The following is a 24,231-nucleotide window of genomic DNA, read 5'->3' as shown; positions in this document are numbered from 1 at the left end:
ATTCAAGAGCAGTCAGGTGGGCAGCTGTGCCTTTCTCACAGACGTGGGAAAACGTGCAGAATTAATGGGAAGTGTGAAAAGTGATATTTTAGGCAACTTGGTATTTTAGGGTTTCCAGAGGTTTGTTCACAAAAAATACTTAATGCAGCGAAGTGAAAAGATCCGCTGCTAGGCTGCTTTTGGATGTGAACGACTGAAATTTTGTTGATACCCTGTGTCAAATCAGCCCTGCATCCCTCTGCTGCTACAAGGCGGTTCTGTCCAGCAGGGATGTGATTCGGTGTCGTTAAGAGCGTCTGCTCCCTGCGTGAGTGTTGTCGGTAACCTCCGTGCTCTGTCCTGGCGCACAGCTGGGCATGTTTCCTTGGAAAAACTGGTCCCCCCTCGCTGCCCCCTTCCCGTCCAGTTCTTTGCAGCATCTTGCAGTGGGGTCAGGTGGAGTTCCAGCCCTCCCTCCATGCACCGGGCCTACTGCCACCCTTTTTGGGGTTGGCATTCACTGGGATGTTCTGTGGGTGTTTAATTCCCTAAACTGGCAGAGAACTATTCAGTTCTCTTGGCTGTAATAATAGTTTGCCATTTTAAGGAGTTAAATACAATTTACAAAAGGGACAGCAGACCTGGCAGAAACTAAGATATCACCAGTTTCAGGAAACTTGATAGGCTGCTTTTGGGAAGATAAAAAGAAAATTAGTCTTTCTAAGGTTCAATTTACCATTGATGTATTTAAAACATTAAGGCTGGCTTCCATATATAACCTGTCAGGTTTAATCTAAGTCTTTTCAGCACAGTGGTACCAATTATACTTACCTGGTCATGCTGAAAACTGTTGTGTTTTCTGGTGAAGCTGGCTAATGCAGGATATTCCGGTACACAGGTGGTTAAAAACTGTGCTGTTTAATCCAGGGGATTACCTTTCTTCAGAGCTTTCCAGAGAAACCTCTTCAGGGCATCCTGCTCGGTTAGAATGTGTAGCAGATGGCTTGTTGCTGCTGAACACAACACTTCTTAAAAATACAGAGCCGCTTTCAGTATTGTGAATTAGAGCCACTTGTGAAAACAGTAGGATAGATCATATCCTGGCTTATGAAGCACTCTGAACGTAAAAAACTTTCACCTTTATTCTGTTTCATATTTGAAATGCCAAAGGTTGCATTCCTAGTAATAATACGCTTCTGTTCCCTTAAATAACAAGCTTCCCAGCTGAATTCCCATTACCACCTCGTCTTCCACTCTTCTGCCAAGGGCAGCGTGTCCATTTCATACCCATTTTGAAAAATAAATGCCAACACCCCATTACAGCCAACTTCCAGACAGCCTGAGCTGTTCAGGTTGAAGCGATCAAAGATTGCAGCAGCGTGGACTTTTATTCCTGTGCTTGTCTTTATCCTTGACAGGCAGCCTGCAGACTGATAGATATCACCTGGCTCAAATTGAATTAATTTTTATTTAATAAATTGGCCCTAATTTAACAGTGGAGATGTTATTAAGCAGAACATGGTGTATACCTGTGATCTGCAGCATCTGTGCACCGAGGGCACGTTGGATTGGTGTCGAAGGAAGCTTGTTCTGCTTAAAACAGAGCTACAGGCTTTTAAAGCAACGCAAGTGTTCGTAACACCTTGGAAGCTCCAGGGTGAGGCAACATGCCCTCTTTGGAAGAGCTAAATTAACGTGCCAAATCGCAACTGGGATGCTCCCCCCTGTGACTTCAGATGAATCCCACTGGTCCCTGGTGAGGAGTCGGGACAGACACCCTTCCCGTGGCGGGCGCAGTGCCGGCGTGGTGGGGAGCTGCTGGGGAGGCTGCGGGTGGTGGTGGTGGCGAGGGAGCAGGAGCCGATGCCGGGGCAGCGCCGGAGCAGCCCTGTGTGATTAGCTAGATTACTGGATAGACGTCAGGATCATAGGTCTTTGACCTCAGCACTGGGACTGCTGGGGTGGGGGGGGCTGGGAGCCTGCAGCCAGCTTGACCCGTAGCTGCAGAAGGGAGAAGGCAGAGGGTTGTGCCTGGTGTTTTCCTCCTGGATGGAGGATTTCTTTTCTGACTTTTTGTGGTTTTTTTTTTTTTTTTACTTTTGGTGAATCAGATTGTGCCCAAGTGAATGAGTTGTGTTGTGTCTTGCAGCACTCGGCGATTTTCCTGTTGTAACCAAAGCTTCTGGTAGCTGAGCCGGATCCTTTTGAAAGAAAGGGAAAGATTTCCCTTCCCTACCCGCACATTCACCTGCCAGATTCAGGGTATATTCTGAGTTCTCAGGCAAAGCACCTTTTATTGTTAATAATTTATAGCTTCCTTTTTAGGTAGCTTTTAATTAAACTTACCAGAGCTGCCAAAGACTTTTTGAAGGAAATTGGATGAGTGTTTAGTAGTTTAACCGGCGTATTCCACCTGAAGGAACTGGACTAGTGTCCAGGGTTGGACTGATGTAAAGCTGGGGCGGCCAGATGTGACAGGGTAGTTAACAGTAGGCTCTGATGGAGCAAGACAGTTGTGATGTCTCTGTCCACATCCTTGCCACCTAGTCACACTTGTGGAGGCAGGGAGATACCCGGTGCTGGTACAAACAGAATGGTGCTGTGTGTGATGGTCACACCGGGAACTGGGCAGGGCAGGGTGCGGAGCCTGGGAGCGTTCCTTCCATGGAACCTTTTAAAAGCTGAAGTTACTAACTTTGTTATATAAGATAAAGAGTTAAATTAGAAAAGTCCGGGGCTTTAAATATCTTTTTCAAAGACTACATAATCTGGTGTAGGCTAACTGTAATGACATAATCCAAAAATAGCCAATAGTCCGGGATGCTCATCCTTGCGGCAGTTCTGCAGCTAAAGAATGGCAGATGCTAAGCTGCTCAAGGTGTGAGGGGACACTCCATACCCGCCCCTGGCATGGCACAGGGGACGCCTCTGGGGGCTGGCACGTTGGGTTTGGGAGCAGGGGGTTAATCCATGTTCAAGTAGCGTGATTTTAATTACGGTACATGTCAAATGTTTGATCCGCGCCTTCCGATGAGTGCGGAGGTCTCCTAAGTGGGCGGGCGTCTCCTCTTCCCCAGTGGGATGTACGGGCCTGCTCACCCTGGATTTGTCTAAAGGATTCTGCTTGACTTAGTGTCAGTGGTAAGGTGGGAGGCTGGGGTCTTGGGAGGTGCGTGGAGATTGGGGTTTGGGTTTGGTTTTTTTTTTATTTTAAATGCAACAGCGTGTCTGCAATTGAAAATGCGAATGAAATCATTTACCCCTGTGCAAGCCTGGTGCAAAAAGGCAGCTTCCATGTAATAGCAACCCCTCTGCTGTCAAGTTTCTGTAGGTATTATCACAAGTGAGTTATCTTAATACTATGAAAGAAGATGGAGTAGCTTTAGGGATGTTATGTAGTACGTAGCTGTACCTTAGCTGTTGGTTTGGGGTTTTTGGAAAGAAGAGTGTATACAGTAGTGACTCTGAGGTGCCTGCTGTGCTGGCAATGTAATAGTTGTTTTCACTGATAATTCACTGAGTTTTTGTAACTTTTAAACTTCCACGTGTTAAGAGCCTTTTTTTTACAAAGCACATATAAACCTTACAAAAGATGGATTTTCACATGCAAACTCTGTTTCTAAGGATGATTTGATTAATGAGACCCGTGTTCTTCTTTGTTTAAGCGTTTCTTAATCTTTTTTTGGCAGGGGCCAGTTCTCTCTTCAGGTTAGTTCGAGATGGCAGACCAGAGGCAACGTTCGCTCTCTACCTCTGGGGAATCGTTATACCACGTGCTGGGGTTGGACAAGAATGCCACTTCAGATGATATCAAAAAGTCATACAGGTAAAGGTTCAAGTTTTTACACCTGTTGCCCAAATAGCACAAATAGCTTTAATTAAGCATTCAGCAGATGGGCTGTTTATGTATAGGCTTGCCTTGGTTTGCTTAAACCTTTTGGAAGAAAAACGTGTAAGAAAACCAGGTGAAAATATGGTTGCTTCTTGCGAAAATTGGTGTGAAAACACACCTAGGCTTTGTATGTAAGTGCTGTTAAATATTTACATCTTGCCTCTCTAGTAAGTTAAATTCTCAAATACGCAGTATCATTCTAAAAGGTCTTTAGATAAAGTTGAACAGAGTTTTTAAGTCTGTGATCAGTTAAATTCTCCATGTTACGTAGCCTTGTGTCTGGCTCAGGGACCACAGCTGTGCAGTACTGCCCTTTTGTTCATCACTTCCAATTCTGGCACAGTGAGGTGTAGATTAAAGGTGCAAATAAGGATAAAAACTTGAGTATCAACAATGCCTTTTTTTCTAGAAATGAATTCAAAACTTTTTACTCTGTGTGGAGTTACTATTTTAAAAAAGGATTTTTTTTTTTCTTTTCTGGAAAAGTTAAGACACATGAAGTGGCTTCATACTGACAAATAAACACAACAACAAAGAAAAGGAAGAGTCCTGTAACATTCCCCCTTTCCACATTTCCCCCAAAATTGGCTTAAATGCCATTGTTTCACCTTAAGCACGAGCTAGGGTCCTGCAGACTGTTTGACAAGTGACAATGTATTTAACGTTACACTAGGGGTCAGCAGTAATCTTTACATGAGGATACTCTTCTTTTTCAAAGTTGTTTTCTTTTAGACTTTAACATTTACCAGAACTTTTTCCCTTTCAAAGTTACATTTTAATACTGATGGCAACTGCATGGTGAAATGTATGAATAAACAGGGTGCACGGACTCTCCGAAATTAGCTGTGTCTTCCTAAAACCTTGAAGTGGAAGCTTGAATCTGTAATCCTCAAGCCTTGGCAACTGGAAAATAATTTTACCTTCTTGCAGGGGAAAGACTACAACAGTTTTTCCTTTGGAGGAATGACTCAGTTGGATCCTAGGGTGAAAAGTAGCTGTTTCGTACTTACCTGAACCTTCGTCGAATCTTGTTTCATCAGCTGCTCCTTCACAGAAGTTGGACTGACCGTCTCTTGCTTTCACTCTGTTTGAACATCCTTTGCTGGCCTGGGGAGCATGGGGTTTGTGTACCTGTAGGAAATGGGAAATGAAAAATGGTTTTCTATTGCGCCCAACGGTAGCTAAGCCCTTTCTAGGTTTATACAATTTCCCTCCAATTATAAAATCAGTGATTGTTTCAGTCCTCGCTGAGGCTGTGGCATTAGTGGCAGCCGTGGATGTTATTTACCCGAACAGCATCATTCACAGTTTGAACGTTTCACTCAATTTATTGTTTGACCACTGCAATATACTTGCATGCACATCCAAATGTGTGCTTGCACAAATCTTTATTTTATGTATGTCTGAACATTTCCCTACTGCAAAACTGAGATGCGTAAACATCTGCAGGCTTCTGTGTATTTCTCAAATAGCAGACTGGGGCAGTTTTCTCTAGGAGGACAAATACCTTTTTGGTGGAGGAGTACTCTTGGCATACTGTATTGTTTTTCTACTTGGGAGTACATTTTTTCTGTTTATAAGGAGGTGTTTAGCCACTTATTTCTACTGATTTCTAGAAATAGCCTGGGCTGTGTCAGAACTAGAAAATTTATCAATGCCTAATCTGATCTTTTTGTGCTAGTTCAGAGACCTCTGGGGACTGTAAACTGCTGTCGTTTAGTTCTGAGAGATCTAGCATGATTAAGGGAGGTACGTTGTGATTTCCTGATGTCTCAAAACTCTGAAGCATTTTCTGTTCTAGCAAGCCTTGAACTGAAAAGTACTTTGTTCCTGCACAGGAATTGGCAAATTAACCACAAGTGATTGTCTATTCTATTTTTGTGTTCAGACGCTGCAGATTAGCTGTGGCAGCTTGCTTTTATTTTGTCTTTGGTACTATATACTTAGACTTCTGGTGTGTCTTTTTGCTGTTAGCTTGGTCTTTGCTTTAGCAGGAGCAAAACTTATTGGTGGAAATTGCTGGAAGTAAGGGGTAAAAAAAAAAAAAAAAAAAAAAGAGGAGTACTACTTTTCTTCAATGTCTGTCTGTCTTTTTTCCTTTGGATTTCTGAGGGCCAAATCCAACAGTCTGAAGTCAATCCTGTGAACTAAGCTCGGCACTGCTGCAGCCTTTTGTTATCATCTAAAGGAGAATCATCAGGGAAGTTGAATCACAGATGAAGGAAACCAACTGGAACTTGAAAGTCTGCCTTGAGTGATAGGCTATGGAATTAAAAAAAAATAAATACCAAAAAAACCCAGAAACCCAAATCCCAGTTTTTAATCTATAACCGTCTCTTATTCTTTCTGCAGGAAACTGGCATTGAAATATCATCCTGATAAAAACCCTGATAATCCAGAGGCAGCAGAAAAATTTAAAGAGATCAATAATGCACACGCAATATTGACCGATGCCACAAAGCGAAACATTTATGATAAGTATGGTTCCCTGGGTCTCTATGTGGCAGAGCAGTTTGGTGAAGAAAATGTGAACACATACTTCGTGCTATCCAGCTGGTGGGCAAAGGTAAATAAAAGTGCAAAGACAAGTTATTCTGGATTGGCATTTAAAACTCTTAGAGAGCTCCATTTGATAATTGTGGGTTTTTTTTCTTTTGGAAATTGCTGAATTTCTGACACCTGCTAATTAAGCTTCTCTTACTGTGTGGCAGCTTCTGGTTCAGTGGAATTTTTCTATCTTCTTTCAGTGATACAGGCCTAGTAAGCCAGACTTAGGTTGCTGAAAGAAACTTGGACCTTTCTAGTGGATTTAAAAGTGATGAGGCTTTGGGGTGTATTCTCTTTGTGTTTTCTGCTAAATTTTTGGCAAAATGATTTTGCAAAAGAAGTCCTGACTGTGAACCTGAGCTCACACGGGAGATCTGTTCAGAAGTATGCTTACAAGTATGCTTCCTCAGAGGCTACCCCGAACAAATGCCACTTCTTCAGCGCTTACCCATCCTTGTTGGTTGTGCACGAGAGTGTCAGCACTATACCAAAACTACGCTGCAAGCTCACGTTTCCTCACAAATGTGTGCAAAAAGCTGTTAGAAGGCACTGCATGTGTGCAGGAGGTGTGAGAACTGTTGTACAGATGCCTTCTAGGAATCTGCTGCCAGTACCAAGGAATTACTCCATTTCACTGGACTTGGAGTTATTTTTAAGCGTAATATGCTTCGTTCTTTTTTAAGTAACACATCTTAAAAACACCTCATTTACTCAAAAGTGAAAAAGCCCTCTACGTTGTACGTTACCCGTTTCTCATGCTGAAATTGTCCAGGCTTTTGCGTTTCGGGCTGCTCTGCTTGGAGCGAATGTAATAAGTAAAAGACGGCACGACTGTGAAACTGAAGTATGAAACCTTAACTGCAGCAGCTGGCTTCTTCAGTGACATGACATTGTTCACAGTGCTTTATGGCTGACGAAAATATTTTCCTAGTCTTGGCATTTCATTTCATGGGTTCATTTTTCTAACCTTTACCAGCATTGTCTCCATCTCTCAACTCCCCTGCAGTAAGAGAGTAGTTATATCACTGTGCTGATTTGCCATCTTTAAAACTATTTTTTCCAAACGATTGCACAGGGATCTATATGAAAATTATAAATTTTGCCCGCTGACACTGTGACAAGCCCCTGGCAGACTTGGCTGGCTTCGGGGTGCCTTGCTCACGTATGGGTCGCATCTAACCTCAGTGCCCCGAACCTCGGTGTGGTGAGCCTTGCAGCCGTGCCTGCAGCCTTGGGTGGGATGACGTCCCTGCTGTAGGTACATCACCGCCTGTGTGTCAGCTAGCTGGTGTAAATCTTTTTCGGGGTTATTTTTATGCAAGCTACAATCTGTCCTAAACCGTTGCACCACAGGATTTTAATACAGAGGCACTCCTTAGACCTATATCTTCTTCCAGGTATAGCAGAACAGCCCACTTAAACCTAAACTGTAGGAATTCTTCCAAGTAAACCAGGTTGGCAGTATTCACCTCAGTGTAAAATGTAGCCAGTTTCACACACATTTTTAAAAATATCTTGGTGAGGAACTATAAAACTGTAGCTCGGAAGTTGTGTCTCTGCATTGTTCCACATTTGGTTTCCAGTTTCCCTACCTGAGTGTCACAAACACCGTGGTCCCGCTGCGGTAGGCACAGGTTCTGAATATTTCTTCTGCCTTGTGTCCTCTTGCAGGCCTTGTTCGTGTTCTGCGGGCTCATCACGGGCTGCTATTGCTGTTGCTGTCTGTGCTGCTGCTGTAATTGTTGCTGTGGGAAGTGTAAACCTAAACCTCCTGAAGGGGAAGAGCAGGAATACTACGTTTCTCCAGAGGACTTGGAGGCACAGTTGCAGTCAGATGAAAGGGGTAGGTAGAAACGCTGTGAGCTTTCTGGAATGACCATCGGTCTCGGACTGGGCGCTTGGTTGGGAGCGGCTCTTGTGTAGAGATCAGCGCTGGGCTTGTAGGTGATGGTCAGGGAATAGCGGTGGGACAAGAGTTAGGGGGGTAACGCTGACACCAGGGGTAAGAGTTGCTGAAAACACCCAGAGGGTCTTCACTGAACTTGGTGTGGCTAGCTTCGGAGTGGTTGGTGACCATCGTCTGGCCTCCGTCCCGCAGCGCTGGGTAACGTGCCAGCCAGACCAGTGTGGCTGGGAAAGGGCTCTCACCCAAAGGGTAAGGCTGCTGCCCTGCCAGCTGTCTCTGATACTGGTCTGTTCTGATCTGATCCTCTGATGTATGAGGATGAGGGTACAACGCTGTTCTGATCATTTGACAAACTGGAGAGCCTTGTGGGTGTAAGGGCTACATGTTCCACATGTGGAGTTGAGCCTAATGGTACTGTGTGCAGACTGGAAACCAGTAAATTAACATCATACTCTTAGAGGAGCGTAAAATTACATTATCAGAGTGTTGTAGGGAGATGTAACTTTCTGCTTACCAAAACATACGACGCTGTTTCTTTTCCTTGATGTGCTAAGACTTTTGTCTTCGCTTTCCAGAGGCCTCAGACGCACCTATTGTGATACAGCCAGCATCAGCCACAGAGACAACCCAGCTCACAGCTGACTCTCACCCCAGCTACCACACTGACGGATTTAATTAAGTTAAGGAAACACTGTAATTAGAATGGATAAAAAAAAATACATGGCCAACTCAACACTAGAATCATGAACATTAGACGTAGAGAATGGGGAGGGGGAATAATTCTGCCACAGTAAGAAGGCAGCTTTCCAACCTGCCGAAAATATTTTGTAATCCCTTCAGCCTTTTGTCACCTCTCAGTGTCGTATCTTGATGATACATGAAGTGCTGTAGCATGCAGTATTTAAAGCAGTTTAGCTACGGTCTTATTTGTTTCCTTTCTTTCCCCCCCCCCCCCCCCCCATCTCTTTTTTTTTTTATAGCATGTATGGAGTTATGTTAACTGTCTGTGGTGTAATGTATTGAGTTGTCACAATATCAGTGTGATGGAGACATTCTGCATTTTAAGCAGTGGTACTGGCCTAAAAATGAGATTTAAAAGAAGCCACCGTTCTTCCGTACAGCTGAGCTGTCAAAGACCTTTAAAAGTTTGTGATTTTCACTTGAGTGCAACAAACCAATTCTTTTATTCTTCCTTCGATTCCTGATTGTTATCTAAGCAAGTTTACAAAGCCAAGAACCAAAAAAAATGCCAATCCTGCAGAGCTGGAGTTCTCTCTAATGCTGGTTTTCAGCTTAAATAAATCTACCTTGGAAAAAAAAAAAGGGAGAGTTTCCGATCTTTGAACAGTAAATTGTTGAACAGCTCTTTGTGTGTAAGGTGATCTTCGGTGACAATGTAACCGCAAACTGTAGTTTGCCACAAAAGCAACTGTGAATGGGCTTACTTGGTGGTGGCAGTGGGATTTTAACTTCAAGCACAATTCTGTTTTGGTTTAAGTTCAGCCGTTGTCCTGAAATGCTAAAGACCAAATAGTGCAGCTTTTTTTGAATGCCTGAGAATCTTACAGTGAAACTGGTTAATTGGTTTTCATAAGCAAGTGAGTAAAATGCAGACAGTAGGCAACAGCATAAATGTTTAAAGAAAATAGTGGGGTTTTAAAAACTTGTTCTAAAACCTTGAGGTTTTAATAGACAAATGGGATATTACATGTCTTTTTTTAAAGCTTTTGTAATACACTAGCCCTTTAATTTTCTCATGAAGATGCTTGTGGAGTGCTTAAATGGATTTTTTAAGAACAAAACACCTTTATTTGTGTTTGCTTTGTAGAATTTGCATATTGTCTTGCATTTAGATTTGTTTACACCAGTGTTTTTCTTTTCCTCGGAACAACTGTGGGGAAACCATTGAAAGGTTTCCTGTACTATGTTGAAACCAAATCATATTTGAACACTGCTCTAGAAACTGTGGTTTATTTAAAAAGGCGTTTTAGGTAGCTGCTGAATTGCTGGTATATTTTGTTGTTAATAATCCTGCTTTAGACGATACAGAGTCAGGATCTAGAACAGCTACCAGAGGACCTACACTTGGCACTTTTAATGGTTATTTACAATTTCGTTTTGATCTTTATGGTTTTATATCACAATGCCTCTACTGTGCTTTGTATCCCCCGTCTCCCCTTTCTGTTTTTCACCTGTTTCTGTCGAGAGGCTGTTTACAGCCACTGTGCACTGCTCTCCTGTAAGACCCTGGTGTTACTTTTGAAGGGGTAAAGCCTGGTTGGTCCATAAGAGAACTACCAGAAAAGGAAGGGACTTTCCTGCCAGAGAATTGTTTTGATTATATTTTCACGCTATCTTTGCGCGATTTGAAATGATGGAGCACGTAAAATCTGCTGTGAAACCATGTTAAACGTTCTGGGTAGAACAAAATGTCCTCAGTATGGTCTCAATGTGAAGTGAGGGACATTTGCAAAATCAGGCTTTCCAGTAGCCGTTGGTACGAGCACATGATTGTTGCCTGCATGTGAGCTTGTTGCAAATAAGCTTGCTTTTGTTGCCACATCGGGTTCCGAAAATTCAGAAAGAAATGTTACTTTTAATTCACTGGCTGGATTTCAGCAGCACAGTTAAGTCATTCCTTCCTTGTCAGTCATTGTTTTAGACCTGAAACTTGGTGGTTTACTGGAAGATACTTTTAACTCTTTCAGTCTGGCAAACTCTCATGGGTGGTCTTGACGACAGTCGTGGATGATTTGGCTTGAGGTCCTTCTTCAATTAAAGTCTTTGTTTGACCCCTTGGAATGAAGAGCAATTTTTAAGCTTAAAAAATTAATGTCACATTGGGCGCCCTTGTAGATTTTGCCTGAAGCCTGTTCTTGATGCTGAATTGCATGCTGGAGTATCTGCAGGCTGTGTCCCCTGAAAACTCACTGGTTAAAATCGCCCTTATCTGTGCAAATTAGGTTTTTGGTAAAAAAAATAAAAAGAGTTAGGGATTTTTTGGCTTTGTAGATGAGCATAGTTGATCGGAGTGACTTGGTAGAATGAGGCGGCTGTTGCCCCGCATGCTGTAGTTAGTTACACCGTGTGGCCCCATGTTCATTCAGATGGGTGGCACAAAGTTTTGGTGGTTGCTCCACTGCGGAGCAGCTGTGACCCCTGATGCTCTGGGCTGGTCGTCGGTGTTAATTTGGAATGATATTCTTATTTCATAACCCCTCTGGGCTACTTCCACTGAACTAGGAAGGCTGGCGGGAGGTTGTGGCTCTGTGTAACACCCCTGGAGTCGCTCTGCAGTCTCCTGATGTTGGAACCGAATTGTGGGCAGCAAACGAGAGCCAGAGGCGGTACCACTACCCGTGTTCTGTGCTGTTTGGGAAAAGGTGACATCCAGGATAAATCTGTTGGTTTAGTTCTTTGCTTGGCAAGGGATGAGTTTGAGAGACTGCTTTCCTTTCGGTTGTGTCTGTGGGTGGGGTGTGACTAGGAAATTAGCCTGTGTGCTGTTACGTGCCAGAACGACGTTAGATGCTCCAAGGGAAACTACTCTGAGATCCCCATTACAGGGAATGGTGGGGAAACAATGTTTTTAGATGAATATTCATGGGTTTTGAAACTGCTTTAAGTTCACCCATGTTACTCTTTAATCTCTGTATGTAAGGTTATTGATTAATGCAGTTCTTGAGCTATATAAGAAAGCCATTCAAACGTTGCTGCTTTAAAACAAGAATTGTGTGATAAGTAGGTTAATGCCCTCTTCTTTTTCTGCTCTTGTCGGTAAGGTACAAGAGTATCCCGGGCTGTACCATGAGTTGCACTTCAAAATGGCCAAGTTGAATCCTAGTAAATGCAAAGTCATATTGGAAATAACGGTTAAAAGTCTGGTGCAGAAGATCACTCAGCAGTTCTGAGCTCGGGCGGACGGAGCTGCGCCGTCCTCACTGGAGCTGCAGCAGCGTGGCATTGCCGGCACCACAGCCCGTTACCTGGTTTACATGCAGAATGTTTCCTTCTGAAATCAAACCTGAGCACTGTTGATCTCTGTTCAGCGTGTTGCCAGAATGAAAACTTGAGCTCTGATTTTGTTTGTTTGTTTGTTTGTTTGTTAAAAGTTGTATCATTTTTTACAAGTTGCCTGAGACCTCAGTTTCTGTAGTTTGGCCACTTCCATCTAGCTCATCGAACCTCTTCAGCACCGATTCTCTTGGCGCTTGCGGCTCCTCCTGATGAGGAGGAGTATTGGGGTGAGTGATCTGAAGAGCTTCCTCTGGCTGGTGTTAAGGACCACTGACTTTATTCCTGAGCTGTGTTGCGTGGAGAGCTGTTGGTAGCTTCAGGTGAGGAGCTGCCACAGAGCTGCCGAGTGTGCTCGGGTACCATCCCTCCTGGCCGCGGCGGGGCTGCTGGAGGAGGAGGTGGTGCTGGACCCAGCGCCCGTCCTTCCTTCCCGGGGATGGGGAGATGCCCAGCACACTGTAGTACAACAAATCATACGCTTCACTTGAAGTGAATGAAGGGGCATTGCACCCGTTAAATGCCAGTTTCATTTTGTTAGTGACGTTTGTAGGAAATTCTTAAAATATTTATCTGTATATAAATTTGTTTATGTAAACCTCAGTGGCGTCCGATAGGGTGTAGATTTCTGCTGATCCCACGCAGTGATGTTTTAGAGCCATGTTACCTTTCAGACTTATTTTTAGATTTGTAATATTTTTAAACTGCTTTAGATATTAGTGCTCATAGTGTTCTTACAATGTGACGCTCTGTGAGGTTTGGGTGAGCACAGCCTGCAGTCTGACCAGAAACACCGAGGAGGAAGGCTTGGGCGCACGATGCGGAGAAACACCGCGTCCCGCAGCAGCACCACCATCGGGGGATACAGGTGTCTGACCCCTCCGTGTCAGCCTGCAGACACAGCGGGTGTAAGCAGGGCAGGAGCCTGACGGGGAGGATAGTCCTGTCCCATCCATAAAGCGGTTGTGTGGCGTTGCGTAGAGGGACGCCGGTGTGCTTGGGGGGGTTATATCAGAGCAGGTGTACCACGTGCACTCCTTCAGGGGGGTACCCGCTTGTCTCAGCTAGTGTGTGCCCTTGGTCTGCCCGGTGCCCTTCGGTGTTCTTGACATTTCCAGGTAATTTCGGAAATGTGTTTGTGCCGCAGGTTTTTTGTACCCGACGCAACTGGATATTGGCGTCCTGTTTAACAGACGACTCCTGCAGGGTGGCCAGGGAGGCTTTCACAGCCCCCACCTCATGTTAATAATTCTGGATGCTCTTTAAATACGTGTTAATCTTACAGCACTGAAACGTACCCCCCCCCCAGTACAATTGTTCATAGCGTAAGGTCGGTATAAATTTAACATGCTTAATCATTTGATGCCACTTCTCTGTATTATAGTGGAAATCATCTAGTTTGTAGTGTATCATTACACCAACAACTGCTTAAAATATCTCGGAAGAAATGTAACCGATAGCGAACAAGGTGGCAGGAAAATTGTCAGTGTTCAAGTCCTGCAAGAACTGTGGTCCGCTCCACGTGCTGCGTTGGGAGGCTTACGTGCTGTCTGGGACTTGGCGAGACTGAAATTCCTGTTTCCTTCCAAGAAGACGCATTCTTTACAAGAGGAAACTGCGCGAGGGAAGCTGCCTGTCTTTTGACGTTTGCACAAGCCAAATGCCATAAATCTGGAAGACAAACCTTTGTTTGAAAATCAAATGCCAATGCTTCATGCACAGTTAATTTTGTTGTTAAAAGGATAGACGCTGGGAATTTCTGGTGGTGATATATATATATATATGTATATGTATAGAGGAAGCTGTTATATAAAATGGCCATTCATTCTCAAGTGCTGTTGTCTCCTCTGCTCCCTTTCCCCCCCAGCCAGCCGTGTGGGTGTACTCTTGCCATCTGTGAGCGGTTGCTTGTCATACTTTTCCAAAAATGTACCGATCTACTTGAATTCTGCGAGCTGCCCCGTGTCCCTGGCCCCTCCAGCCGGAGCCAGGCATTGCCTGCTCCAGCTTTCCTTCGGAGGAAGGAAGGGAAACCCAGCGGTAATGAGGGCAGGGGCCGTCTCTGGAATGACTCGGACTCGTGCAGGCTGCTCCGTGGGGTGTTTTAAATGTGGTCGATGTGCTCATCGCTAGAGGTGTGGGAGGACATGTTGATTTGGGGTTCTTTTTCCTTACGCTGCTTTTCATCACGTTGTACTCTCCGAAGTGGGACTCGCTGAGCTCACAGAGCAAGGTCCAAACCCACGCTGTAGGCTTTGGGTTGCAACATCATGTGTGTGTATGTATGTATATATGCACATATGTATATATTTATACAACAGGTGTGCACCTAGTATTTGCTGCTGTTTTTTCTTTGGTGGTAAAACCGTGGAATTTGGCTCAAAGTACTGCTGGGAGCTCTCAGCCAGGCAAGCGGAGGCGTGAGCTGCGTGTGTCCGGAGCTGTGCTTTTCCCTTTCGGCTGCAGGAAAAACCAAACGACACCTGTCAGGCGAAACGACCGGCGAAGGCATCGGTGGAAGGATCCTGTTGTATAAATACAGGGGTGGTACAGGGGGGAGAGCTGTGCTGTTTGAACAGGAGGAGCAACCTGCTGCCAGGGCCTTTCCCCCCGCGCAGCAGTGAGCTCGTGTGCACAGTGCGGCGCGCTTGCGGCGTCTGTGTTGGTCGCTTGACTTACGGTGCTCGTGGGTGGGGCTCAGGCAGGTTTGGAGTTATTGCAAGTCTTAAAAGATGGAGTTAGGTGGTGGTGTGTGTAAAGGCACGACTGGCCAGCGCCTGTGTGAGCACCAAACCCCTTCAGTGCGAGGGGGAAGAGCCACCGCTGGCCCTGCGCGGGCTGTCCTGCGGGGCTGCTCCCCGACACACGGAACGGGGGTTCTGCTTCAGGGCGCAAACGGGGCAGCGCTGCACGCTTGAAGTTGTTGGTGTCCGTCAGGTAGATGAACTCTGAGGTTTGCACATCCCAAACACCGGCTGTGTCCGAGCCCGCCGCCGTCATTCCTCCCTTCCATGTGTCCCCACCTTCGCTCCCCCGCAGCTGGCTGGGGGCAGTTCAGTTTGTGTTGCTGCCGCCATCTGAGGCAGTTTATGTTCATTTTGCATGTGAGCAAGGCCCTGAACTAAGTAATTCATCGTGGGGTTTGGCTGTGTTGGCCTCTTCACAAAGCTTGAGGGAGCTGAGGACGCCAGAAGAGAACACGCTCTGTGTTTGCACTGCACTTCAACTTGGGGGGAGGGGGGGGGGAGCCCATCTTTAAAAAAGAAAAAAAAAATTGTAAAAAAACCAAAACCAAACCCCACCACAATCGAAGTATAAATGCATCTGAAAAACAATTATAATATAGACATATATATATTTTGTTATGTTACTAAAGGACCATACTTTGACTTGTATGTAAGTAGATGTGGCTGTCTGAACTCTGTGGATTGTAACACTCGATACTACTGAACTCCTGTACATACACGCAGTTACGGCAGAAGGAATTATTTTATGTTTTAGCATGGTAATTTGTGTATTGTATGTCTGAATATAAACTAAAATAAAGATTGCTAAGTTATCTGAAACCACTGTTGTAAAATAAATGTTTTCAATGCAGAAAAGTGCATCGGCTTCTTTCCTTGTTACTAGAGGAGGGACCTGCGTGACCGAGGGACGTGGGTAGGTGGGATGTGGGACAGGTCTGTCTCCTGCTGTCCCCGGACGGACACGTCATGGTGCGCGGTGGCTCCCCGGCCATGGATGGGTGCGGGGTCCCTGGGACAGGGGCTGCACGGCTCCTGCTGCCCCCTTGCACCACCGCCGGCTCCCCGCTGTGTTTTGAATGTTAAAGGCCAAAGACCTTTATATGATGCTGGACCGTGGCAGGTATTTGGGGTGTAAGGACAAGTTCCGAGCTGCCAGGTGGTGCGAGGAACCATCCATCACCCGGCCGCGGGGCAGGGGCCGGCCGCTCGGGCTGCATGGTTGCAGCAGGAATGGCCTTTCTTGCAGGTCGCGGTGTTGGGGACGGGGTTTTTCTCCTGGCGTTGCTGGTGGGAGAGACAGAAGCAAAAGGAAAAGATGTGTGAAGGCTGCTACAAGACTCGTCCCCAAGCCCTGCTGGTCGCGGTTGGTGGCTGCCCTTCCTGCATGGTGGCACCAGCAGCTTCTGTCACCCGCACTGGCTTCCCAGGGATCACGCATTCTGGGAAGGTAAATTCTGTGTTTGGTGGAAATCTGCTGGGAGGAGGGAAGGACAAACTCGATGGTTCCAGCTTGGCCTCTGCTCCCTGGCGGGACTTGCCGTGGGCACAGCTGTGGTTGTGCCCAGTCCCCCTCCAGCCGTTGCCCAGCAGGACGGGATCCCGGGGGAGCTGCCTCCCACCTCCCGCCCCTCACACCAAAGCTGGGCCATGTCCCGGAGCCACCACGACAGGGCACCTCAGTGGCCCTGGGCAAGCTGTGCTGACAGCCGAGGATGGGCCCCCATCGCACCGTGCCCTGCGGTGGGTCACCTGTGGCTGGGGACACCCGGCACGGCGTGGGCAGGGCACAGAGGGCAACGCTCCCGCTGGCCGCCTGAGGTTGGACACATCAGCAGAGACCATTCCGGCTGCCTTCTGGGAAAAGGTGTCCCGTCATCGGGCACCTCGTGGCTGCACTGCCCTCGGGGTGCTGGGGGAGCAAGCTGGGGGCTGGCTCTTTAGATAAAATGCCATTTTCTTCTGGTTATGTATTTATTTTATTTTATTTATATTGGGACTTTGGTTACTTTTCATTGATTGTTTCCCCCTTGTAACAAATTAAACCCCTTTACCTGTCGCTTCGGGGTTTGCATCATGGGCCACTTCATCTTCACCCCAACTCGGGACAAGACCTGGTACCCGCCCGTGGCCCTTCGCTGTGGGCAGGCTCCTGCTCTCACCTGCAGCGCAGCGGGGCTGTTTGCTTCCACCGCTGGGACCTGCTGCCGCCTGCGAACCTTCGATTTCCCGTCACTTTGAAATGCTAAAGGCAAACGGCGGCCCCTGGGCCGGCGGCTGAAGGATGCTCTGCCCGTGTGCCAGCAGCTGAGTGATGTCCTACCTCTGCCTGCCTGCCAGCAGCGTGTCCTCAGCTCATCCCGGCCGGCACAACTTGGGAATCACGCTCTTAGGGACTGTGGCAGTGAAGTTCGGCACCACATAGGCCAGCCGGAGAGGCCAGGGAAGCACAGGGTCACCAGGGAGGGTGGCTGGGCAGGGGCGAGGACGCCACGATGTGGAGCCAGGGCTGGAGCGGTCTCTCACTGAAAGCCAGTGTTTGGCTCATGGACTGCCAGCTGCTGTGGCCTCACCTGGAAAAGGCACTGCCGGGCAAAGGAAAATTGCTGCTGGGGCAGAAAATCCCTGGGGAAAGCCAGGCCCGGGCGCAGGGCCTGGGCTGGGCTCACAAAGCCAAGGCAAAGCTGTTCTGTTTGGGCACGTGGTCCTCGCCGGCGTCACTCTGCCGTGGCACCTCTCCCCTGCGCCCATCTTGGCACGGTCCGATCTTTTGATTTCTGTCCTAACCAGTCACCAATCCCTCACTGTCCCCTCCCTGATGTCCCTGGGGTGCCAGAGGTCTTCTCTGTCTGTCCCCAACCCAGTCGGTCACCCAGGGATAGGCTGGCCGTGGGGAGGGGACACCGAGGACCCACAGTTTGCAGTGGGCTCTGTGCACCATCCCAGGACACTTTTCACCCTTCTCTCAGGGGATGCGGCAGAGCAAACACCCCACCACCATGGGCCATGCCCAGGAGCCTTCCCCAAGCCCAGCTCAGCTCCGTCTTGCCCCAGTGCTGCAGCACAGCCCACACCGGCAGCACGGGCACAGCCTGCCGTGGGAACGGCCGCTCTGGGCACGGGGCTGCGTTTGGGGAGGGGGATTGAGGTGCTGGGGGGGTCTGTGCCCCAGTGCACACAGTGTGAGGAGGGAGGGGGCCAGGACCCCTTGGTGGGGGCTGTGATGCTCTTGCTGCTTGATGCAGTCAGGAAATCTCTTAGACGGATGCTCATCTTCCTCCAGGAGCCACAGGCTCAGGCTTCTGTAAACCTTGTCCTGAGCCGCCAGCTGTGGCTCCGAAAGGCGCAGATGTGCTGCGAGGCCAGGACGCGGCGGTTTTTGGAGCCATTCGCGGCAGAGCTGAAGGAGAAAAAGCCCTGGGAGGGCTCTGCGGCTGCAGGACATGCGGCTGCTCCTGCCCCAGCTGGCCGACACCCAGGGATGGGGCCGGATCCCCCGGGCACTGGGAGCCACCAGCATCTGCCAAGCCACTGTCCCCATGCAGTGTCCCAGAGAGAAACGCCCCATACAGCCCCCCTGGGATGGACCCACACACCCAGCTGTCCCCCCACTCGTGTCCCAGGCTGCTCCCTGAGCGCTTGTCCTGCCTTAGGCTGCTGCTGGCAGCCAGCACCCTGCAAGCAGCAGAAATCCTCCTCCTCATCTTCCTCCTGCCAGGTCAGGAGCCTCAGCTGACCCCCATCCTGCTCAGCGAGGTCCCAGCTTTCTGGAGAGGGTTAAAGGTGCTCCTGAGCCGCTCTGGCTGCCCCAGGCTGTGTGCGGTTGCCTCTGGTCTCCGTTACCTTTTTTTCATAATGAGAGAAAATGCACCTTGACAGAAACCCCCACCAGCCCAGCCCAGCCCAGCATGCCACTGCAGTGCATCAGCAGTGCGAGGAGAAGCTCCATGCCATGTAACCACCAGCTTCAGGGAAGATTGAACCTGCTTTGAGACCCAAGGCTGCTCTCCAGGATATTTTTGGTTGTCGGCATCGGAGCCGGTGCTAGCGCAGCCCTGGGAGGATGATGAGGGACCTTCAGGTCCCTGGGGGATGCTGGTGCCTGGCTACATGGGTGATGGCAATGGGCTTGTAGACAGTGGCGATGGGCTCACGGGTGATGCCAATCACTCATGGGTGATGCCAACGGGCTGTGGTGGGACACAGTCACCAATGGCACAGCCCAACCAACTTGAGACCCTCCTGCAGCACTGACCACAAGCCCCTCCGCAGCACGCATGGCCCTGTTCTGGTGCAGAGAGCTGTTTGTGCAACCGCACTTCTTATTGTGCAGCTGATGGTGGGTTTTCACATGTTTTCATGTGAAATGCATGTGTTTTCACATGCATGCATGTGCACACGTGTTCATCCTGTGCTCCCATGGCTGCCGAATGGCGCAGCTTCTGCTTCTCCCACCAGAGAGGCACGAGCTGCACACTCAGAGCACTTTGTGCTTGCACCTTTCATGTAGGGATGCATCTGGGATTGCTCCGGTGGTTTTGGGGAGACCTGGTTTGGGTCCAAGGGTGGTGCTAGGGACTGAGCAGCTCTGGGAGGGGAAGGGGTGCTCGCTACCCATGACTGCTGCAACACTGATATGTCAAAGCATTCCCAAACCCTGTGTCTGCAAAGGGGACAGATCCAGAGGGCTCAAAATCAAGGATACCCCCTGCCCCCACCCCCACCCCAAGAGGGAGCAGAGGAAAGGGTCACCTTTACCAGCCCCACGTAGGATGCAAGAGCACGGCAGGTGCGAGGGCGACTTTAATGCACAACAGCAAGAGCAACACGCAGGACGCAGCAATTGGAACCCCGCTGGGCAAGGGGGGGCTCCCTGGGCACGGCTCCAGCCCCTGGCTGGGCAGCAGCATCCCCCCCTCTGCTCTGCTCTGCCATGGCTGCTCGCTATGGGGTCGGTCTCCTTCATTCCCCCCCACGACCCTCCCTCATTTTCCTATACTCTGCAGCAAGAGCTTATTGCTGAGCGCCTTCTGGGCCAGTCTCTCCTCCCGGGACATCTCCAGGAACTCGCGCAGGAGGTGGAAGGTAAGATCCAGCGAGTTGGGTTTGCCATCTCGCCTCTTGCCGGTTTGCAGCCCCCGTGCGCTGCGGGGGGCCGGGGTGGGCTCTGCCCCACGGGGCTGGCACAGTCTTTGGGGCAGGGGGCCGGCAGCAGGGACCGGGGATGGTGGGGTTCCCGGCCAGGGCTCCCAGATGGGCTGGGGGACCAGGGTCAGCCTGCGGGACGGGCCGCGGGGCCACTGCAGGGGCGAGCAGGTCTCCGAGGGCAGGAAGAGCAGGACGAGGACGGAGGCAGCCGAAATCATCCTGATCCGCATCGCAGCCGCTCCGGGGCCAGATGCCTGCAAGAACCCCCCCACCCCAGCCCCCCGCACCCCTCCGCTGCAGTCAGGGGGCACCCGACAGGCTTCACACCATGGGAGTCCCCCGCCCCAAGGGTAAGACCCCCTGGGGATAGAACCTCCCCGGGACGGGACCCCTACCCCCCACAGATGGAGCCCCCTCCCTCCCCGCAAGTCCCTGGAACAGGACACCCGGGCGCTGGAAACCCCCCCCCCCCAGGTATGGGACACTCCTGCTCCCGAGTGGGACAGCCCTCCCCCCCCCCTTGGACCGGGTCTTCCCCCGAGCATGCGACACCCACAGAAGCTGGGACGGGACCCCCGGGACCTGGGACCCTCCCGGGACCTGGGACCCTCCAACCCCGTCATGAGACCCTCATACCCCCAGGACCGGACATCTCCCGGGGGTTCCCTGTCCTGGGTCCCCGGCCGCGCTCACCGCTCGCCGCCGCTCCGCCCGGCAGGACGCACCGCACCGCGCCGCCCGCCCGCCACCGCGCTATATAGGGGCGGCGGCGGGACTCACGTGACCGCGCTATACCGGGCGGCGCGGGGCCCCGTGACGCGGCGCGGGGTGGCGGGAGCTGTCCGCGGTGCTGAACGGCCGCGGGGGTGGGGGGAGCCCGGCGGACACCGGGACCGTGGGGGGAGGGTCTGGGGGACGGGGGGGGGATCAGGGGGAGTGTCTGGGGGACACGGGGGATCGTGGGGGGAGGGTCTGGGGGGACACGGGGGATCAGGGGGAGTGTCTGGGGGACACGGGGGACCTGGGGGGAGAGTCTGGGATGACATGGAGGATCAGGGGGAGAGTCTGGGGTGGGACACGGGGATCGTGGGGAGGGTCTGGGGGACACAGGGGATGCTGGGGGTAGGGTCTGGGGGACACGGGGGATCGGGGGAGGGTCTGAGGGACACGGGGGACCTGGGGGGAGAGTCTGGGATGACATGGAGGATCAGGGGGAGAGTCTGGGGTGGAACACGGGGACTGTGGGGAGGGTCTGGGGGACACCGGGGGTCGTGAGGGGTGAGTCTGGGGGACACAGGGGATTGGGGGGGGAGTTTAGGGTGACATGGAGTACCAGGGGAGAGTCTAAGGGGAACATGGGGGATCATGGGGCGTGGGTGTCTGGGGGGACATGGGGATCACAGGAGGAGAGTCTGGGGTGACACAGGGATCCGGGGGGTGCAAGGGTAGGAGTCTGGTGGGGGATGCGGGGTTCATGGGCATTTGGAGAGAATCTGGGGGTACACAGGGTATGGTGGGGTGAGGGAGGTGTTTTGGAGCTATCGGGGGGGGGCATGGGGGGTGGGAGGTGTGCAGGGTGTGTAAGCAAGTGGGCACAGATGGTTCAAGGGGGTTTCTCTGTGTGTCAGAGGGGTGGGGGTGTTCAGGAGATAAGGGGGTTCCAGGAGGGGTCAGAGGGGGTGTGTGGGGGTGTGTGTGTGTGGGTGTGTGTGCATAACAGACCCACCGTGTACAACGATGGTGCAACAGGACCAAACCCTCGTTCCCACATCCCACTGGGACGTGTTTCCAAGCACTCTGCCACAAATCCACACTCAGTCCCCTGGAAACCCCCACGGAGCCCCCCACCCCCCGCAGGGCCATGCATGCCATGTGGGGTACACGCATGGGATCAGCCCGGAGCTCTGCACCACTTTGTTTCGCAGGGAAGGTTTTCCCCACTGGTGACTGCAGCTCCTTTGGAAGTTGCCCAGCAAAGCCAGCCCCGACACCTTCCCCAGCATCTCCGAGTGATTCATCCAGTGTTGTGCAGATGAAAACTTCACTTCAGAAGCGTAAATGTGTTTCTGGAGCACCTTTGGTGAAGCAAAAAAGGCACGCTCCTTCCCTGGCCTGATCGCCCAGCAGACGCACACCTCTGGGTGCAAATCGGGGTCCAAGGGATTCATGCATGTGATTCATTTGCCTTTTCCTCCCTCCCTGCTGGAGCTTTCATTATTCAGCACTTGGAGCTCAGCAATCACTTCATCTTGCAAAAGTGCTGCTGTCTCTAAAACTAAAATTCCCTCATGAGAAATAAACATTTCAAGAGAAGGGGAAAAAAACAAAGCAACCCACATTAAATAGAACTTGAATGAATAGCAAGAACCCCACGTCCTCCCACAGGTCAAGAGCCACCCAAAAAACATAGGCTTTGCTGCTTTCTGGAGGGTCACTGGAAAGGGTGAAGGGGATTTGGTGGGGGGAGGTGAGCTGGGGGTCCCCCCACACCCTCTCAACTCCTAGCAGAAGCAAAGTGGCCTTCGGGCAGGCAGGAGCGGGTAGCATCTGCCTCCCACTTGCTTTGTGTGTGGTGTATTTTGTAAGTCCTTTTCTTTACTGAATCATCGAGAACAGCTGTAATTTCCAGCGCTCCACCTGAGCCTGCTTTTCCCTCTGTGCCCCAAAGCCTGACCCCGTGCCGCAGCTGTGCCAGGCACTGAGCCGGTCCCCGCCGCGCTGCAGGAGCCCTCGGATGCGGGCTCCTGCTGCCCTGCCCACGGTTCCCTGGGCATCTGCCCAACCTGCTGGGAGCTGTGGGCAAATGTGACCCCCCAAATCCCATCAGGAGAGGGGAATGGCTCCACCAGTGACAGGAGCCCTGGCCCCGGGGAGTGCCAGCACAGGGGAATGGAGCTGACTTGTGGGGGTCCTGGTATGGTTTTAAGTCTTCTTGAAGCTGGGTCAGGACTTAGCGCATGCTGGTGCTGCCCTGCCAACCCAGCTGCTCCCCTGCCTGCCTGGTGCTCCCCTGCCTGTCCAGCTGATCTCTGTCATGGGGCAGCATTGGTATAACACATGCAAGTGAATCTGCAGCTTATTTTTACACAGGTCAAGCACGAGGATAAGTGACCCCAGATGTCTCAGAGCTGCGGGAGTTGAGGTGGCAGAGCCAGGCACCGACAGCCAGGGAGCCCTCGGTCTTAGGGGCAGCCCATGGCCGGGGGTCCCAACAGCAGCGATTTTGGCTGCCCCCTGCAAGTGGGGCTGGGCTCTCTCTGCAAAACTCTTTTTGCCCCATGTCCTAGGGCTGCTCTGCAGAAACAGCACTCAGGAGGGCCAGGGGCTTCAGGGGCAGAGCTGCAGCAGGAGGGGCTGATGCCTGGAACGTCACCCGTGGGGCTTTGGGGCCACCCTGGCTCGGGAGAAGCGAGCCAGCGGCTCTGGGCAGAGAGAGCTGCTCCTGCACTGACAACCTCACAGCCAGGTGCAGACATGGGGAGATGCAGCTCCGTTCATCTGTGACCCCCACGGCCAGCACTAGGACTGCTAATGCTTTAGACCATTTTTTCTTTCAGTTCATGTGCTTTAGGATTAGTCATTTAATTGTAGAAAAGTCAGTGAATCCAACAAGTGCGTTTTGTCCTTGTGTTTTATTTAGGAAGCTCAACTTGGAAATTTTTTTTAAAAATAATATCTTTTTTCCTGCTCCCTTCATAAATTACTGACACATTCAGCACTGAAGGGCCCCGCATGCTGCCTGGGGATTTATTATCGTCACTTTTAGGGATGTCACTGTCTCTTCCTTTAGTCAGGAGTGCGAGGAGCGACGTGTTAATGATGCTTTCAAGGATGCCAAATTCACCCCTCAGCTGCGCTCATTGGCTCGCAGAGGCATGGATCCGGCGGCCTCGCAGCTGGTGGGAGTCAGAGAGGTTCCTAATTAGGCGCTTTTAACTCTCAGAGCCTTCTGTCTCGTGAACAGCAAGTTGCACGCGGCAGCTGCTGTTTCACCGACCATG

The 24,231-nt window shown here is 50.4% G+C and overlaps 3 protein-coding genes across 10 annotated transcripts in view; 1 reads left to right on the top strand and 2 right to left on the bottom strand.

Annotated features, from left to right (window-relative positions):
* DNAJC5 (DnaJ heat shock protein family (Hsp40) member C5) overlaps positions 1–14,170 on the top strand; it is a 32,883-nt gene extending 18,713 nt beyond the window's left edge. For all 7 annotated transcript variants that reach the window (XM_080404440.1, XM_080404441.1, XM_080404443.1 and 4 more), the window contains 4 exons: positions 3,669–3,805; positions 6,224–6,437; positions 8,090–8,261; positions 8,900–14,170. In XM_080404440.1, coding sequence (XP_080260566.1) covers positions 3,699–3,805; positions 6,224–6,437; positions 8,090–8,261; positions 8,900–9,003 — 597 coding nt within the window. In that variant the 5' untranslated portion in view covers positions 3,669–3,698 and the 3' untranslated portion in view covers positions 9,004–14,170. The remainder of the gene's footprint in view (positions 1–3,668; positions 3,806–6,223; positions 6,438–8,089; positions 8,262–8,899) is intronic.
* Positions 9,260–21,108, bottom strand: LOC308070489 (uncharacterized protein). The gene has a single exon (XM_080404459.1). The coding sequence runs from the start codon at positions 20,851–20,853 to the stop codon at positions 20,068–20,070; it is 786 nt and encodes a 261-aa protein (XP_080260585.1). The 5' UTR covers positions 20,854–21,108; the 3' UTR covers positions 9,260–20,067.
* A 2,741-nt stretch (positions 21,109–23,849) lies between these two features.
* The window catches only part of UCKL1 (uridine-cytidine kinase 1 like 1), a 34,131-nt gene continuing 33,749 nt past the window's right edge, over positions 23,850–24,231 (bottom strand). For both annotated transcript variants that reach the window (XM_080405770.1, XM_080405768.1), the window contains exon 16: positions 23,850–24,126. The gene's annotated coding sequence lies outside the window, so the exon portion shown is untranslated. The remainder of the gene's footprint in view (positions 24,127–24,231) is intronic.

The sequence above is a fragment of the Falco punctatus genome, assembly GCF_963210335.1.
Source record: "Falco punctatus genome assembly, chromosome: 10".
Taxonomy (NCBI): domain Eukaryota; kingdom Metazoa; phylum Chordata; class Aves; order Falconiformes; family Falconidae; genus Falco; species Falco punctatus.
This window is presented reverse-complemented; position numbering and strand designations above follow the sequence as displayed.

Coding starts and splice junctions, on each gene's coding strand:
- LOC308070489 (XM_080404459.1), bottom strand. CDS start 20,853: ATGACGGGGTTGGAGGGTCCCAGGTCCCGGGAGGGTCCCAGGTCCCGG.